Source organism: Propithecus coquereli, unplaced genomic scaffold, assembly GCF_000956105.1.
Source record: "Propithecus coquereli isolate 6110/MARCELLA unplaced genomic scaffold, Pcoq_1.0 Scaffold158, whole genome shotgun sequence".
Classification (NCBI taxonomy): domain Eukaryota; kingdom Metazoa; phylum Chordata; class Mammalia; order Primates; family Indriidae; genus Propithecus; species Propithecus coquereli.
This window is the reverse complement of record NW_012140302.1, coordinates 4,551,821-4,569,817: the sequence shown is the minus strand read 5'-3', so window position 1 is coordinate 4,569,817 and position 17,997 is coordinate 4,551,821. Positions and strand designations below refer to the sequence as shown.

The window sequence follows — 17,997 nt, the reverse complement described above, 5'->3', positions numbered from 1 at the left end:
GGCCACCCTGAGAGTTGAAGACTCTTGACGGCCCCTTCCCTGAACTTTGTGGTGGCATCTTCGGGGATGCAGGGGTACCCGCTGCTCTGGCCTAGTGTGTGCAGGGCTCTGACAGGTCCCCCCTCCCCCAGCCATCCTGCTGGCCTCCCGGGAGCTGATCCGCAGCAAGCGTCTAAAGCAGATGCTAGAGGTTGTCCTAGCCATCGGCAACTTCATGAACAAAGGGCAGCGTGGGGGTGCCTACGGGTTCCGGGTGGCCAGCCTCAACAAGATCGCCGACACCAAATCCAGCATTGACAGGTGGGGGCCTCCCTGCTTCCTTAGCTTCCTCTCACCCCACCCTCTCCTCTCGCCTCCTCCCTCTTATCCTTCCTCTCTTTCCCATAACAACTCTCCCTAATTTCCCTCTGCCGCTCATTGGCAATTTCCTCTGTCCCTTACCCCTGACTGCACTTTCATCCGCAGAAACATCTCTCTGCTCCATTACCTGATCATGATCCTGGAGAAGCATTTCCCTGACATCCTGAACATGCCTTCGGAGCTGCAGCATCTTCCAGAAGCTGCCAAAGTCAAGTGAGGGGTCCCTCCAACACTTGCTTCTCCTGCGATCGCCTGCACTCTTGTCTGCCTTTCCTCCTCCGGGGCCTACTCTGGGCTCACTAGGAGCGGGCAGTGTCTAGGGTCTGCTTCTAGGAGAACCAAACATAGACAATTTGCTCTTAAATCCTTATTTCAGAGATGCTTCCAGAAAACATCAGTAGGGGAGTGGGAAGTGAGACAGAGATAGAAAGAATGCCAGTAGCAGGAATGTTATTAAGCCAGTTACTACCATGGGCAATTGGAACTTAACCCCACTAAGGAACACCGGGAGACAGTGAAGAAAACTCGCTTCAGTTATCCCACCCACCGGCCAAGGTTGCTGGGGCAGTCACACATCTCCCGTCAGTCTTGGCTGAGGGGTTCTGGGGGGAGCATAACTCTCTGGCCATGGGTATAGGCAGATGGGGCTGGGCCTCGGAAAAAGTGCTCACACAGTTGGAAGAGTCGGGACCATGCTCTACAATGGATGGTCCAAGGAAATATGGGCGGGGCACCCACAGCATCTGCTACAGACAAGAAATCAGACCCAGATATACAGGGTGAGAGAAGCCACCTCCAGGAGAACCAGAAAGGTAGTGGCAATTGGCCGACAGGTACTGAATGCTGCACATGCAAGATGCGTGCAAGAGCTTGTAAGCATTCCCTGGCGGTAATAAAAATAAATAAGTGTCAGTCAGAGGCCATGTGTTGGAAACCTTCTGATATGCAGCATGGCATTTCTGATCTGGAGAGATCTGTAGAGCAAGCGTCGCCACTGTTATTTTACAGAGGCACAGACAGAAGCATGAAGGGGAGGTGATTCGCCAGGGCCACACGTCAGTGACTCAGGTCCACTGACACCCAGGCCATTGTGCTTTGCACTGCCCTCTCCCTGAACCAGCCTCAGCTCCCCAAATCTAGAGCTGATGACCCCCCTTCTCCCTGTGTCTCCTCACAGCCTGGCAGAGCTGGAGAAGGAGGTGGGCAACCTCAGAAGGGGCCTGAGAGCAGTGGAGGTGGTGAGTACAGTAGCTGTGCCTGCCTGGGTTGAGGGGCACTGCTGGGAAAGGCTGCTCATGCTGCCTGTCACTCCTCGATGGGTTGATAGAACACCTGGCACAGTGGGCACAGCCTCCAGCACAGGTCAGCCCCAGAAAAGGGTGATTGGGTTATGTGGGGCGTAAATATAAACCCCTAAAAAGAGAACATCTGAGACTGTATCCGTGTCACTGTCCAACATGGTGTCTGTTTGGCAGTGGGATGGAATGGACCATGAATCTGCTGCCTGGGAAAGAGAATCCTCATCCCTTGAAAGCTTCCCCAGTGTGGCAGTGGGACTGATGTCCCTAGAAGGTTCTTCTCTATGTCTCTTTGCCTCTTCCCTGGGCCAGTGGAGGACCCAGGTGCTGACTCACTGCTGGAGTGAGTGGTGGTCTCCTGATGGCTTCTCAGCTGATACTGTCTCTGGCCCTAGGCTTCCAGAAAGCACGAGTAGAGGAGTGGGGAAGTGACTTCACTGGGCCAGTATAGGGATGTCCCCAAGTCTTTGTACCCCACACCTAGGAAATAGAGACCCTTCCCATCTCACCGTGTAGGGAGGGGGTAGGTAAGGGGAGAATGGACTTGGAGACCGGGGTTAGGTGAAGTATGAGAAAGAACCTTTTGTTGCCACTACTGAATGGGGAGGGGTAGAATATTTCCAAATTTTCAATTTTATAGTCCTGTAAAGTGCTACTCAAAGTGTGGTCCATGGACCAGCAGCATTCATGTTAGCTGGGGGCTTTAGAAATATGTCTCTAATCTGCACATGAATCACCTGGGGGTCTTGCTAAAATGCAGCTTCTGGTCCAGTGGGTCTGGAGTGGGGCCTCAGAGTCTGTATTTCTCATCAATTCCCAGAGGGGGCTGCTGGCCCTAGACCCCGAGACCACGCTTTGGGTCGCAGGGCTCTAGAGAAAGAAAGATGGCAGTGGTGGGTGAGGGAAGGGTAGTGGCAGGGTGGGCTGGCTGCTAACCTCCTAGTCTCTGCCACCCTTAGAATTGTGAGACTCAGGGTGCTTCTTCTTCTAAAGGGCTCAGTGTTCTGTGAGTGACAAGGGTGGCAGATGTGGTGACCCTGCACCCCTGGACACTTATCCTGGCACCCGTCTAAGCAGCATGTCACTCCCTCCTCAGGAGCTGGAATATCAGAGGCGCCAGGTGCGGGAGCCCAATGACAAGTTTGTCCCAATCATGAGCGATTTCATCACGGTGTCCAGCTTCAGCTTCTCAGAGCTGGAGGACCAGCTAAATGAGGCCAGGGACAAGGTAAGGGCACCCCAAGCCCCCACTCTGACCCCCAGCCTAACCCTGACCCCACTGCTTTCCAGCTCGGCCTTATCTAAGCACATCTCCTTCACCCATTCCTATCACAGAGGGCCCAGAAGGGACAAACCCAGGGTCACAGCGCTTAGGGAAAAAAGTTTCCTCACTCCTACCAGACAAGCAATGATAACTGCAGACTGTAAAGATCCCGGTCCATTTATGGGGTGTCAGGTGCCATGTTAAGTGTTTTAATGATTTGTCTCATCACCTACCTTATGGGTTTGTTGGAAGGTTATTATCCCATTTGACAATTGTGACCACTGAGAATCAGAGAGGTTAAGTAACTTGCCCAAGATTGCCCAGCTGTAAATGATACAACTGTTAGAATCCTGACTGCAGCTCAGCCTTGGACTAAGTTGCTTCTCACACTAACATAACATGTACATGGACCCTAAGTATGGGGGTCTTAATTAAAATGTGGATTCTCATTCAGGAGGCCTGTGGTGGGGCTTGTGATCCAGCATTTCTCCCAAGAGGTGCACCTGCTGCTGTCCACGAAGCACACTTGAGTAGCGAGGTTGTTCTTAGAGCGTATTGAGTGGTTTGAGTAAGAGACAGTAGCTCTCAATAAAAGAACAGTGCCTGGCACATATAAGTATAGCTAGTCCTTTGCATCTATTAACTAATTTAACTCCACAACACCACAATGAAGAGATTCTATTATTATCCCCATTTTACAGATGAGGAAGTTGAGGCACAGAGGGCTTTAATTATTAACCCGGTTAACTAAATGATCTCTAAAGTCCTCCTGAGTTCTTTCCGGGCTGCTCCTGACCTTAGGAAGGGCTTCCCAAGGTCTATACGTCCGGATCCCACACCTGCCCCTTAACAGGCCCAGAGGTGGCTCTGAGGGAGACTGTCAACCGGCCCAATGCCCCACCTCCCCAGGGTGTCAGCTGCAGTCTTTCTCTGGCCTTGTCCCTAGCCCTGATGACAATGGGGTCTCCCCGGCCCCTCCAGCCCTGCCCACCACGCCAACAGCCCCCAGCCTTGGACTGGGCCCTCCTGCTCTGACCGGAACCCAGCTAACCTCAGGGCTGAGCCCACCATGCTCAGGGGGGACTCTCCACCACCCCGTTCCCTCCCTTGACAGTTCGCCAAGGCCCTGATGCACTTCGGGGAGCAGGAGAGCAAGATGCAGCCGGACGAATTCTTTGGTATCTTCGACACCTTCCTGCAGGCCTTCTCGGAGGCGCGGCAGGATCTGGAGGCCATGAGGCGCAGGAAGGAGGAGGAGGAGCGGCGGGCGCGCATGGAGGCCATGGTGAGGGGCTGGGCCGGGCCCACCGCGGGCCCCTGGGGGGGAAATGGTTGGGGAGCGCGAGGGGGACCCTGGAAGGGGAGGGCAGGCTGGGCGTCTGGAAACAGGACAGCGGGGCAACCGATCGAGCGGGCACCACGGCGGCCCCCGAGGAGTGACCCCGGGGCTGGAGGGCGCTGGCGTGAGCCTCACTCGGCCGGCTCCCTGAGGGCCTCCCCCTGTCCCCGCAGCTGAAGGAGCAGAGGGAGCGCGAGCGGTGGCAGCGGCAGCGGAAGGTCCGGGCGGGCAGCGCGCTGGACGAGGGGGGCGGCGAGTTCGACGACCTGGTGTCGGCCCTGCGCTCCGGGGAGGTTTTCGACAAGGACTTATGCAAGCTCAAGCGCAGCCGCAAGCGGTCAGGGAGCCAGGCCCCGGAAGTCACCAGGGAGCGCGCAATAAACAGGCTAAATTATTGACCTGGGACTGGGCGCGCAGGAGGCCGGGAGACAGGGACAGCCGAGAGGGGCTGAGTGGAGGCGGCGGTGATACTTACAGGATTTGGTGCTCAGGCTGAGCCCTGGGCTGGGCCCTGGGGTGGGGAGTGGTGTGTGGCTGGACCAGGTGTCCCCCCACACTCACCTAGCGGCTCCTCTCTTCTCCCCTTCACACCATTCTTTCTGCATCAGTCCCCGGGGGTCTTCTCTGAGGCTGTCTTGGACACCCCTGGCAGGCCCCGGGCCTCTAGCCAGGCAACCCTAGGCCGAGGGCCCTGCTCCCCACCCCACCGTGGGCACCCACGTGTTGGCACAGAACTGCCCCAGCTCTACACCGGAGAGGAGGTCCATGACATTGCCCAGATTTCATGTGCAGGGAGAGTAACAGGGCCCCTGAGAGCCAGGGTGGGGAGTCCAGGCCCCCGCCCTCGAGGAGGCTCCGCGAACACTGATCTGGGGGCAAACTTTCCTTTTGGATGGAAACGGGAAAGGCATTATGTTTTCTAGCTAGATCAGCTCTGGTATGTTCCAGAAAGACAACAAACATTGGGAGGATGATGCAGGGACCAAAGCCACCAGAACAGGGTAGCAGTGCCTGTTTCCTACGTCACAAGTCCTTTGGCCTCTCTGCCCTGTCTGAAGTCTTTCTCCCTACACCCACCTGCCCACCTCCATCTGCTCTACTAATCCACAACCCGGAAGACTCCCCTTTGGGTTCCACGACCACGGCTCACTACCAGGTCCTTGAATCTGGTAAGGGAGGGGGCTCAAATAGGACCTCGTTCACACCACACCTCATGCAAATCCCTACAGGTGCATCCCAAGTCCCCCCACCTCCCCATGCAACCTGGCCGCGGTTGGGAAGTGACCCCGCGTGTTGCCTAGGAGTTCCCTGTGGCCCCTCACCAGAGGGCAGCACTTGAGTGCCAGCTGCACCCAGCAGCCCCCTGGTCCACCACGTCACATAAATCACTCACAGCCCCTTTCTCTAACACCTGCCTCAGGGCAGAAGCCACAGTGAGCCACAGAAGAGCTTCTTGCTCCGTGCAGCCTGCAGGAGGGCACTTGGCACCAGTGTCCTGGCTGAGGCTGGTGGGGGAGTCGGTTCCTGAGGGGGTCCCCAGGGCCAGAGCTGCCCTCCACATTTACACCTCTAAGCGTGGCCCCTCCTGCGCAGCATTCAGAGGGGGGCTAAGAGGAGAGAGGGGAAGGCGAGGGAAGCTGGGGATGGGGGAGCGCACTGCCTGAGGGCCCTCCCATCTCTGGAACCCAAGCTGGTTCTTCAGCCTGACTTGCCAGGGGCCCATTCTGGTGCTCCTGTCCACTCCCACCTTCCATTTTGTCCATCTTGAGCTGTCCTTGGTGGATGGAACAGCTGGCTCTAGACAAAATCTCTTCTAAAAGGAGGGGCCTGAGGTCAATTCCAAGGCTTTTGTGTTCAATAATGTCTCACTGTCTGTGCGACCCGCCCTGCTTCAACCCATCCACCAGTTCCTAGCCCTCCCGCCCTCTGCCCTGCCTGTGTGTTCCCGACCTCACTCCTGGCTCAGGGTTATTGCCAGTGCACACACTGGTGGGCTGGCCCGCTCTCAGCTGTCTATCTTCTGCCTTTTTCTTGTATCAGATTCCTGGGGGTGGGATGATAGTAGCTGTGGGGGCAGAAACACAGGGTTGGTGAGCCCAGCATGTGTGTAGGTTCGAGGGGGCAGGTGGCACGTGTTTTCTGGGGGGAGGGATCTGAGCAGTGCAAGCCTGGCCGGCACAGGTGTGAAGAGCGATCCTGGAACCCAGGTGAGGGTGAGATGAAGGCTTCCAGGAAGAGCAGCTGCAGAGAGCTTCGCTATACCCATCTGCACCCCCGAGACCCCCCTGCAAGATGCAGGTGTTGGGATGATGGGGAGGTTGTGGGTGAGGCCTCTTAAGGTCCTCTCCCAAACCGGCCAGGCTGAGGTCAGTCTAGCCCCCAAGGGGAGCTCTCCAGTCTGACAAGCATCTCCAAATCCTGGCATTCCCGCCCACCGAGGAAGACCAGATATGCACCAGGAAAGACAAGGAATGTGGAAGCTGTTCAAGACACGTTCAATCCTCAGAAAAGCAGAGTTTGGTTTAACTGTTTACAGAGGACGCATACATCGTTCCAGAGCCCAGCCTTCTCACCCCCAAAGATTTTTTCTTCTCTATTTATTATTTCCTAGATCTGGCCCGTGGCTTTGGTACCCAGATGCCATTGCAGCAGCCAGATCTCAACAGTGCCTTGGACCATGGACTGTCTCAGTCAACTCACAAGGGGCTGATGCCCAATGGGCTGGCTGCACTGGTCCTTGATATGTTACATGTTTCAGTCTATTAATGTGTTCCTTGGTCTTGCTTCCCTATGCCCTTCCCAGCCCTCCTGCCACCTTTGGGAAAATTTTTCCCGCTAATTTTGTGTCCAATGTAAAATTCATTGTCAACCTAATGCAACCTGTTCCCTTCTCAGCAGCAGCACTTACTCCCCCTCCCCTGTGATAGAAATGAAGTGTTTAGGGGCAGTGGGAGAACATTCTCCAGGTGGATGGGGAAGGGTCTGGTGCAGGCTCTCCCCACCCCCATCCCGTTGCCACCAACCGGGGAGTTGTGACCGTCTCCCCCGACCTCTACCAGGGATGCCTTCATGCCAAGGCTGCTCTCACCAGCTGCCTCACATGACAGATGAGGCTAATGGACAAAATCTGCAGTGTCCTTTTCACCTGCACCTTTTTTTATAAGAATATATTGTAATACTAAAAACTATTAAATCCATACCATCCCTACCCAGCTTGCCTTGAAACTTGTGTCTTCTTCCCATGAGGGGACTTGGGGTGGGCTCGGGAGCTGGCACAGCCAGTGGTGTCCTGGAGCTCCATGAGAACTAATTGTTGACATTTTCAGGAGGTTTGCAAGCCATTTAAAATTATATTGGTAGCTTGAAATTGGTCAACACGGGCATATTTATGTCTTGGAAGTTGTCTGTTTTCCAGAGAGCTGGTTGTTAAACTTTTGCCAGCACACCTCAGCATAGGGCAGAGGGAAGGCAGGCAGGGGACACCACTGAAGACAGACCCAAAGGTGCCAATCCACATTAGAAGACCCAGAAGGCCACTGCAGTGTTTAGGGATGTGAGAACCAGGAGACTGTAACTCCTGGGCTCCCCTGGGCTCTGATAGCTGGTGGTACAAGCAGGGGGTTTGAACACCGCCTCCTCCCCTTTAACATTTCCCTTAGATGGTGCATTTCTATGCCCCCTGCTTCACTTTACCTTCTCCCGCAGGGAGGTATTAGAGAATGTGCCCCTTGTATGGCTTTCCAGGGTTCTCCTTTTCCTCTCCTCCCCAGGGGAGTGGGTTTTGGGATGGGCTTGAGGGATGGGTGTGACACTGTAGCAGGTTGGCACCGTCCACACAGACAGTCCTCGTTCTTGCATCTGCAAGGTTGGCATCGTGGCTTTATTTGTGCGCTGTGAGGGCAAAGGCGATCTTCACCTCTCTTCTTTCCCTGACATTTTCCAGAATAAGGAGGGGTGGGTGGAACGGCCTGGAGCAGGGCCAGGTGTGGGCTGTGTGGTCAGTCAGAAGCCCTTAAGGCCGCGGCCCACGCGTGTGCATCCTGTTTACGAGGAGCAGGCTGTGGGAGGGGCTGGCAGGAGGGGGCAGCTGCTAAGCTGAAAGCCTGCAAGTCTGGGGGGACATGGGTTCGGGCAGAAGGCGAGATGGGGGAGAAGCTGGGACCAGGCAGGGTTGTGGCTTCACAGACTTGGGAATCAGAGCTGCTGGGGAGAAGCTGGGGTACGTTCTCTATGCAAGCTTGTGCTTTTCCCTCCTCAAAGTGGGCTCCTCTGCTTAATGAACCCTTATTCCTTCCCCAGGAAAGCAGAAGAGAAAACCCAGAATGAGAAGTAGAAGTTATGGGCTGGACTGTCTGAAACTGGTGGTCTGTGATAGTCCACAAATAACATGATGTGATTTTTCAGTTATCTAGCATTGCTCACTATAACTCCCTCCAGTGACCTTAGTGTCCTGGAAGGCTTAGGGGCTGCCGGTGTCCCCTCTGTACACAGGAGGCCCCACAGGTCATCAGAGAGCATCTGGCAGCAGACCTAGTAGCAAAGCGGGATGAGCTTGGGTTCCTGCTGGTGCAGGTGAACAGGGACTGGGATTAAAGGAACGTGACGTGTTTCCCTCAGCCCAGACTGTACCCCATCTGTAGCCCTGGCTGGCCGTGGGTGAGAGGGGGCAGGAGCTCTAAGCCCGGTGGAAGTCCCCCCGCTGGCCCCCCGTCTTGCTGATGAGTTTGATCTCCTTCAGCACGATGTCCCTGCTGACAGCCTTGCACATGTCGTACAGGGTAAGCGCGGCCACAGCGGCAGAGGTCAGGGCCTCCATCTCCACGCCAGTGGGGCCCTGAGCCCGGCAAGACGCCTGGATGACCACAGCATGGCGCCTGCTGTCCAGCTCCAGCCGCACCTGGACGTGGCTCAGGGCCACGTGGTGGCACAGAGGAATCAGCTGGCTGGTCAGCTTGGCCGCCTGGACTCCAGCCAGCTGGGCCACCACCAAGGCATCTCCCTTTTTTAGCTGGTTCTGCTGGACGAGCTTGAAGGCCACAGGCCCCAGGAGGACCACAGCTGAGGCCACAGCCACCCGCTCCGTGTCTGGCTTCCCGCCCACATCTACCATAGCTGCCCGTCCTTCCGAGTCCACGTGGGTTAGTTCTGAGGTTGATGGGGGTCCTGAGGGGGCGGCAGGAGCCTGGGACCCCGGGCTAAGGCACTTTGAGTTGGCATCTGAGTCCGCGTGGGAAGTGTAGTGTCTCTGAGGGGAGCCAGACCCCAGCCGCTGCTGGGCTATGGGAGGGGTCTGGGGGACCCCACGTCCTTTCCACAAAGTTGCCATCTGGCTGGAGAAGCTCACTCTGGGTCTCAGACCCTGAATGTGGAAGGGGTCCCAGAAGGAAGTGCTCGGATTGGCTGGTGGGGAATCTTGGAACATCAAAAGTAACTCTGGAAGGCAAGAAGGAAAAAGAAAGACTAAGTCCATAAGGCAATTCTTTTTCCCACTTTCTACTCCCCAACCCTCTCCCACCCAAGTTCTTTCTTTCACAATGGAGAAAGAGGGGTGAAAAAAAAGCACGGACGACACAGAAGTGCATAGGCAGGAGGCACCCAAATGCAAGCTCACAGCCCTTCCCGCCAGGTGACGTGCAAGACACCAGTGACTGCCACGCAGCGCTGGTGTAAGGTTACTCCTGGGCTCCCTTCCTCGTGAGAACTGTCTTGTTTCCCAAGTTCTCTTAAGAAACACCTTAAGGTGTGAAGGCCGAAGCCTGGATCAAATGACCTCTCAATGTCCCTTCATTTTCTTAAGACTATAGCTTGGTCTCACCCTGAATTACCAATTACACTCATTTTCATCTTCACAGTCTCTATGAAGAGTTAATATAGTCATTTAGTTTACAGCAAGGTACTAAGGGAAATATTTAATCTACTTAAATCGTGTCTTTCAAGTTCCCTCAGGCACATGAGAAGTGCACACAAAACTGGCAGGCTGATTCCCGTGGTCCAGAGGGCCTGGGGACTTTGCAGCTCTTGCTACTCAGTCCACGGGCCGGCAGCACCAGCACCTCTGAGAACTCACTAGGGATGCAGGATCCCACCCCAGACCTGATGAATCAGAATCTGAAATAACAAAATCCCCACGTGATTCACACGTATGTGAAGGCTGAGGGTCCTGTTCCAGACCACTCCTGGATTTACAGAAAGCACACTAGGCTAGTGACTCGATATCCCCAAGAGTAATGAAATTCTGCAGGAAGCAAATGGCCTCCCAACTTCCGGCTTCCCATCATGCTCTGACACGTGAACGTCAGAGGTACAACTGCCCTTCCAGGGGGGATGCCATCAAGGCACCACTCCTCCTTGCCATGAGGGACACCAGCATGGGCCAAGGGCCAACAAGAGGACCATGAGGCTGGAGGTGGGGGAAGAAGGGACAATAAAGTCTGCCTCCCAAGGGAGCGCTACCATCACTTCCCAGCGGTGCCCTGCCTGTCCTTTATGGGGTGGACTGTGAGCAAAGGTGGTCCTTGGGCTGTCTCCAGCCCATTCTAGCCTGCTGTCCCCTGGGCCGCTGGGCTCACTCTGCTCCAACCTCTGGAGAAAAGAATCCTTTCCTCTAGTTTTTCTCAGTGCTTTCTTTTGTCCAATGGTACAATTCAGGGGGCCCAAGCTGGGTGTGAGCAAGGGGACAAGGCCTCCCCTCTCTAATCTGGGTACTCTGCCAAAGGGGCAATGGCAGCTGTACACATAGCTCCCGGGGGCCAGCCCAGTCCCCTGGGGTAAGGCACTACATATGGCTTTATAAAAAAGGGTGTTTGGGTTTGAAGCATCCTATGCACATGACATATGTCCTATGCACAGACGTTCCTGAGAGTTAAGAAATTGGGAAGTTGAAATTCTGGCTGTCTCCTCCCTGAAAACATAACATTATTAGCTTGCTGCCTCAAGCTCCGCCTGGCACAGATGTGTGGTAACTATTGGGGCTGACAGTCCAGATACACGCGCATGGACTGTTCCATATTGCCGGGGGTAATGACATCTAAAATTGTTTTCAAGCTGGGAGATTCCAGAGCTGAGGAAAAGGTCTCTATTTTATCCAGGAGCTCAATTCTCAGGGAACAACTAACTTGTGATTATTAAATCGGGGGATCCCCACCCTGACTTCTGCCGAGACAGAATGATCATGTCTGTGACAGGTATGGTGAGGGGAGCATGAACAGGGAAGAGAAGAAACAGTAAAGGCTTGAAGGGGTGAAAAAAGGTGAAGGAGTAATAGAAAAAAAGTAAGAACGAAAACATCAGGATGAAAGGTGGAGCTGGAAGTTACTATGGCAGGGGCCCCACCCCACGGGGTCCCCAAATGACAAGGGTGAGTGGTTACGTACTGATGGGTCACCCACCGATGAGGATCATGGGCCGGTTCTTCATCTGGGAAATATTGAACATGCCTGGGGTCAGGGAAAGATGGGGAGGGAGAGGAGAGCAGGGAGGGGGAGAGAGGGCAGGGGGAGGAGAGTTCACTGAAATGAACGTGCTCTGACAGCCCCTGTGCACAGCATCAGCTGCTCGCACCCCGACAAAAGGCCCACAGGTACACCACAAGGTCACTCGTGGCAGAGCCCAGGGAACGGTCTGTGGACACCCAGGACTCTGCCCTCCCTATCGGAAGGCAACATGTGGGATGAGAGGGGAGCAATGCCACCCCTCTCCCTGTGCCCAGGAAAGCAGCCCACGAGAACTCCGGGTGCCCTCTCCTGCGTAGCCTCGGCTATGACAATTTCCCCAAAGGAGGAGAAGCATCCCCGCACTCTGAGTCTGGAGGTCCAGCCGGAGTGAGTGGGAGTGGGGACAACACTGAGCCCTGCCAGCTTCTTCCCAGGTGCCCCTTGGCCCTCTCAGCCCTAACTCTGGACCTCCCTCCTGCAGACGATGGCCCACTCACCGTCCAGCCTGGCCTTCCCTGCCCTGCCCTTACCTGCATGCTGCCGCTTCTTCCTGCCCACAGCAGCCTGGATGATTCTCAGCAGCTCCTGCTCGCAGGCCCCGGCCCGCAGGTGATCCCGCAGAGACACCTCGGAGTTCCCAAAGAGGCAGACCTATGTGGGGTTGAGGACAACATGCCTCCCTGAGGCTTGGCCTCCTGGCCTCTGGGCAGTAACACCATCCCTTGAGCCTCCGGGCAGGGCACCAGTGCCAGGCCTCCCAAGGCAGTACCCCCGGCAATGAGGGACAGAGGTGCTATATGGAGGGGTCAGGGGCTAGAAGAGCAAGAAGCGAAGTCAGACTTCCCAAGGCCAGTGTCTGAGTTATAGCCATGCTTCCTTCCGTGTACTTTAAAAACTAAGTAGATGTAGACAGAGACAGCACATGAGAATCCGGCTCTGTACCTTCTCCCGAGACATTTGATGGAATGACCCCCACTCAGTTGGAGCTACATGCATCCTGGAAGTGCCCCCAGATGTGGCATGCACATCCCATTTCGCATCTGTCTCCTCCTGGTCCCTTCACCCGTGGACGTCACCTGCCTGTCCGGGCACTTGTGTGAGTCTGTGATCCCTGCCTGGTAGCTGAGCAGCTGAGAGCTGGGGGAAATGACATCCTGAGATCCCTCAAACTTCACTCCACGCTTCCCAGCTTCCAAGAGAGGCTGGGTGCTGGGGGGCAGTCCCAGAGATTGAGATGCCTACCATCCTTCCATAAAACCTTACAGAGCACCCACTGTGTGCCAGCTCTGCGCAAGGCACTGTGGCCACAGAGACAGGAGAATGTGTGAGAAGCCCTTGAGGGCAGGGATCACTCGAGAAGATATGATGCCTACAAAACCTGCGACAGAAAGCGTGACGACTGTACTGTGCAGCTGTTCCTCATTCCTCGCTGCCCCTGCTCTGTGGCTAGGAGGCGCCCCGCGTGGACCTCACCTGGTGGTCTCCCCTCAGGCTGGCCCCTGCCTGGGAGGTCAAGGCTGCGAGGAAAGAAAGGTTGGGGCATTTGTCCCCTGCTTCCTCCCTGCTTTGACATCTCTGGCAGCAGCTGCTTCCCTCCATAGCTGAAGTGCCAACCTGGTGGCCTCTCCTCCCAGGCTGCAGCCCTCAGTGGGTCCCAGTGACATCGCTTCCTCCCATTCCCCTTCCCCGCGAGGTGGGAATAGGTGTTTGCTGCTGACTGTCCTGAGGGCCTCGACATCCCTTCTTGGGGCCCTTACCCCGAGACACCGTAAACAGCTCCTTCATTACCCTCCTGTCAGAACCTACCTCCATTTCCAGCTGGGACACTGACTGATACAGATGCTACCTAGGCAATTCTACATCTCCAGCCCAGAAAAATCTCCCATCTTCTCAGCAACCTGCTGGAGGTCAAACTGGATGCATCCAAACCCACCCACCGCCATCCCCCACGGCCCCACTCCTAACCGGATCCAAGGCAGCTGCAGAGATGCCTTCCTCCCCTTCCTCATGCTTTACGTAGCTGAGTCTTCCCTCCCGCCTCCGCCTCACTCTTACGCCTGGAGCATCGCTGGTGGCCGCTGAATTGGCCTTTCTATCTTCACATCCAACCTGTGCGTTATTCTTCCTAAAACCTGGGTGGGGGTCAATCGTGTCTCCCCCATTCGGAAACCTTGCACAGAGCCCTACTGTCAGCAGAACACATTCTGAACCAAAGCACTCTACGATGTGGTCTCCACGTACCGGACTTTAATCTGCTCCTGCAAGTCAGCGTGAACCCCACGTATGCGTCCTCCCCTCCTCACCTCTCCTGCCCAGCCCTGTGCTTCAAGGCTACCTGAGGTCCATGGTGCTCTTCCTCAAGGTCCACCGCCCCACCCCCCACCTGGCCAGCCATGCATTTGACAAGGAATTATGTGCCACCGCACGTCACCTTTTTGTTTGGTCTCACCAGTGAGTCTGTACGGCCCTGACATCCCCACAGGGCTGACCGCACAGGACGTGCTCATTAGATGTCACTAACAGATGCCAGTTTCAGAGCGGAGCCCCGGGCTGGTGGAAGGGGCCCACCACGGCGGGCACTGGGCAAACTGCATATTGATCCCTTGGTCCTCCCCTCTGGTAGCACCGGGTGCTGGAAAGGGGGTCACATCAACCAGAAGCTACTTCAGAGACCCAAAGATGGAAGGAAGGAAGGAATCAGAGTGACATTTCCACAGGGGCCACGAGTTCACCCTCATCAGCTGCTCTCATGACCCCTCAAACCTGACACTATCACACCAACCACCCCGTGTGCCCTGCTGGCCTCCTCCCCTGTCAGCGAGCACAGGTGGGAGGAGACATGAGAACATGGAGGTGGCCAGGGTCCTCGTGGAGGAGGGGACACTCACCTTGAGGCTCCCGTCTGCCGTGATCCGCAGCCGGTTGCAGGTCCCACAGAAGTGCTCGGACATGGATGTGATGAAGCTGATCTGGCCTTGGAAGCCGGGGATTTTAAAGGCCTGGGAGGGCGAGGCGGGCGGGAGAGGGCAGTGAGGGGACGGGAGGCGCTGCGGAGCCCAAGCTCTCCTGCCCTGACATAGGGACCCCCACTCCCCAGCCCTCTCCCAGGGGAGCCCCTGCGAAGGTGGCACCCGAGACCCTCAGGCGACAGAAAACTCTTAAAGAATGGATGACCTGTGAGTTCTCTGCCAAAGCCTGGCTTGCCTGAGAGGAAACCCGCCAGGGACACAGGGGCCCATGGCCAGCATGTCCAGAGAAGGCCACATGGAAGAGTGGGACAGCACACTCCCCACCCCCTGCAGAGCGTGTCCTCTGATCAGTTAACCCCCTGCCTGCCCAAGCGCAGTCTACTTCTCCACTGCTGAAACAGGGAGGCGTTGTGATGGCTCTGCCATGCTTCCCACTACCCACACCACTGCCTGCTCTCCATCCTAGGGGAGCCCGCCCCACCCTCCTGCTCCCTCACCTTGGCTGTGCTGGATTCCTCCTCGGGCAGCTTCTCCAGCTCTGGCCACTGCTGCCGGATGGAGTCCAGCATCTCCTTGTAGCTGACCATCTTCTTAAAGTTCCACTTGTTGCCTACATTAGGGTTGGGGGGCGGTGGGGGATCTGTTGAATCACAGAGTTGAAGGGACCCTGGGGCCTTCAAGTCCACCCCCGCCTCCAGCACAGAAATCAGTTGCCCAGCCTCTTGGGTGAGAAGACAGGGGGCCCTGCCTAAAATGGGTTGATCAAACCACACCTACACTGGACTCTGAGAGGCCACCAATGCCCAACACAGCCTTGGAGCCGGCGCCTGCCCAGGCCCCCATTCCTGGGGTCGGCAGTACCCACAGGGCAGGCCACCCCACTCACCCCAGGCCCAGCCCCCTCCTCCCTCCCACCCCGTGTCACTGACCATCGAAGGGCATGTACTCTATGAAGCGCACATCCAGGGGCAGTCCCTCGGTTAAGGCCACAAAGTCCAGGAGCTCGTCCTCGTTTAGGCCTCGCATCACCACACAGTTAACCTGGCCGAGGGACAATGGGACTGTGAGGGCTGTCCCCCCTGCATTCTCTCATGGGATGACCTTTGGGGGTCCAGCACCACTGGGGCCTTCCACTGGAGGACCTGTTCCCTGCCCCTCCCACTCAGTTCTTAAGTTGGGGGATTCAAGGGGGTCACTGATTTTCTCCCTTCTCTCTTGGGGGCAGGCAGGGCTGGATGCAGCTGGAAGGAAGTGGGGAGGGCTGGCTGGCTGGGTGTGGGCTGCCAGATGGGCCAGGGAGCTGGGGGGAAGGCCAAGTCAGCACAGAGGAAGTCAGAGTCAGTGGTGGGGTACGTCCTCACCTTCACTGGGTTGTAGCCCAGCTCTATGGCCTTGTGGATGCCCTCCATGACCTTGTAGAAGCCTGTGGGCAAGGAGAGAGAAACACAGGTCCAGGAACTTCCTCCCTCTCCCCTGCCCCACACACCCACAGGGAAGCCAGCGCTATAAGGAGCCTCAGAGACCACCTAGTCTGGAGGTCGGCAAACGTTTTTTGTAGCAGGCCTGAGTAAATATTTTAGGCTTTGCAAGCCGAGAGGTAAAATTGAGGATCCTATATAAATATATGTCATAAGGTGGTTTTTGATTAAAATCAAAATATGGTAATAATAATTGAGTAGAGTTTTTTGTAATACAGGTCTACAAATGGGATGGAAGAATGGAATTCTTTTTGCAGAGACAATATTTTGTTTAATTGGGGTCTACAGTTAATGTTCCCTATTATTAGCTGATTTCAAATGTAGTATGCAAAAATCCATTCTTGACTCAAAACTCATAAAAAAACAGGCAGGGGGCTGGACTTGGCCCAGACACCAAGAGGAAGGGACCAGGCCCCTCGCCTAGCAACGGCCACATCCTCCCCAGCTACACCGGCCCTGGGAGGGACACTGATCACCTTTCCTGCGGACGATGAACTCAAACTTGGCTGGCACCAGAGTGTCTAGGCTGATGTTGATGGCACTGAGACCAGCTTTCTGAAGCTGAGGCAGCAGCCGGGCTAGGTTGATGCCGTTGGTGGTGATGCCAATGGTCCTCAGCCCTTCCAGCTGCCGGAGCTGAGCTGCAGAGACAATGGACGGGGCGTCAGACAGCTTGTTCTTGGCGAGGCCGGGAGAGGTCTGGAAGGCAAAGCTTTGTCCAAACAAGATGGATGGAAAAGAGGCTCTGTGCAGACCTCTATTAACCAGGCTTAGCTTAATGAGAAACGTAAAAACAAAAACAATGACCAAAACAACCAAAAAACGAAGCACTGAGTGCTCATTCTGTGCTAGGTGCTCTGTTGAGGGCTTTGCATACATGAGCTCACCAAAGCCTCACAACAAGGAGTACCCCCATTTAGTAGACAAGGAGAAAGAGAGGCTCAGAGAGATTAAGAACATTGCTTAAAGTCACACAGTTAGTAAGAACAGATGGGATTCAATTCACGTGTACTTGACTCAGGACTCTGCTCTTAACAACCAACTATGCAGGTCCTGATATGCTGTATAACAGAAGCAAGTAAGAGTTGGAATAATTATGTGCTATTTGACAGCTCTATTCCACTAAAAATCTCTAGAAATAACAGAAGGATTTTTTAAAAATCCGTAACAGCATTGGAAGGTAATAAAGAATGCCATCAATGGCCTAGAGAGGCACAGAAGTACTGAAAGAGAGAAAGCGAATGGGATCAGATGGACAGAGATCACTACCCAAAGTGTACCCAGGACAGCGTTCTGTAAAAACAAGGCAGGTGACTAGTGTGCACCAAGCTTAGTAGTCGTGGGTACAGGGCGCAGAGAGGTCCCAAGGCATGTCAAGGACATCAGAAATTGCATTTGGAGGAGCTGGGCAAATTGGCCTGTTTTTCCCTGTCAACACGAGGAATGCAACAGAAGCATTTTCCCCGAGGCTAGAGCACCAGTGTAGACACTAAAGCCAGCCATGGGGGCAGGCGAGTCTCCCACAGACACTCAGGAGAAGGGGAGTCCCAAAGCCCACACCCCTTCTCCACCTCCTCAGGGCAACCAGCAGAAACAGAAACCAAAACAGCAATGCCAGGCAAGCCAACGAGACCTCAGGCACTAAGATGAGTACACAGTCAAGAATTGCCAGACTTTTAAGGAGGACATTGGAAAAGATAACCAATCCCCCAGACAGAAGAATGAAAGAAGAAAAAGAAGCAACAGAGAAAACAGAAGACAATTCTTTTAAAAAACAGAGTGAATATCCTCATTGGGATAAATAGTGCATCCCAGAAAGCACGAAAAAGAACTAATTAGGACTCTTGGAAATTAAA

The 17,997-nt window shown here is 55.2% G+C and overlaps 2 protein-coding genes across 7 annotated transcripts in view; one reads left to right on the top strand and one right to left on the bottom strand.

Annotated features, from left to right (window-relative positions):
• DAAM2 (dishevelled associated activator of morphogenesis 2) overlaps positions 1 to 7,471 on the top strand; it is a 105,231-nt gene extending 97,760 nt beyond the window's left edge. Inside the window, exons 20-25 of the mRNA XM_012640892.1 lie at positions 132 to 300; positions 466 to 573; positions 1,538 to 1,598; positions 2,755 to 2,886; positions 4,037 to 4,207; positions 4,435 to 7,471. Coding sequence (XP_012496346.1) covers positions 132 to 300; positions 466 to 573; positions 1,538 to 1,598; positions 2,755 to 2,886; positions 4,037 to 4,207; positions 4,435 to 4,659 — 866 coding nt within the window. The 3' untranslated portion in view covers positions 4,660 to 7,471. The remainder of the gene's footprint in view (positions 1 to 131; positions 301 to 465; positions 574 to 1,537; positions 1,599 to 2,754; positions 2,887 to 4,036; positions 4,208 to 4,434) is intronic.
• Positions 7,472 to 7,519: 48 nt separating this feature from the next.
• MOCS1 (molybdenum cofactor synthesis 1) overlaps positions 7,520 to 17,997 on the bottom strand; it is a 29,238-nt gene continuing 18,760 nt past the window's right edge. For 4 of the 6 annotated variants that reach the window (XM_012640893.1, XM_012640895.1, XM_012640896.1 and 1 more), the window contains 8 exons: positions 16,618 to 16,782; positions 16,025 to 16,086; positions 15,593 to 15,704; positions 15,161 to 15,273; positions 14,583 to 14,693; positions 12,225 to 12,345; positions 11,650 to 11,697; positions 7,520 to 9,694 (listed from right to left, as the gene is read on the bottom strand). In XM_012640893.1, coding sequence (XP_012496347.1) covers positions 8,937 to 9,694; positions 11,650 to 11,697; positions 12,225 to 12,345; positions 14,583 to 14,693; positions 15,161 to 15,273; positions 15,593 to 15,704; positions 16,025 to 16,086; positions 16,618 to 16,782 — 1,490 coding nt within the window. In that variant the 3' untranslated portion in view covers positions 7,520 to 8,936. Of the gene's footprint in view, positions 9,695 to 11,634; positions 11,698 to 12,224; positions 12,346 to 14,582; positions 14,694 to 15,160; positions 15,274 to 15,592; positions 15,705 to 16,024; positions 16,087 to 16,617; positions 16,783 to 17,997 lie in introns of all 6 variants that reach the window. The other 2 variants (XM_012640897.1, XM_012640894.1) reach the window with 2 other exon arrangements.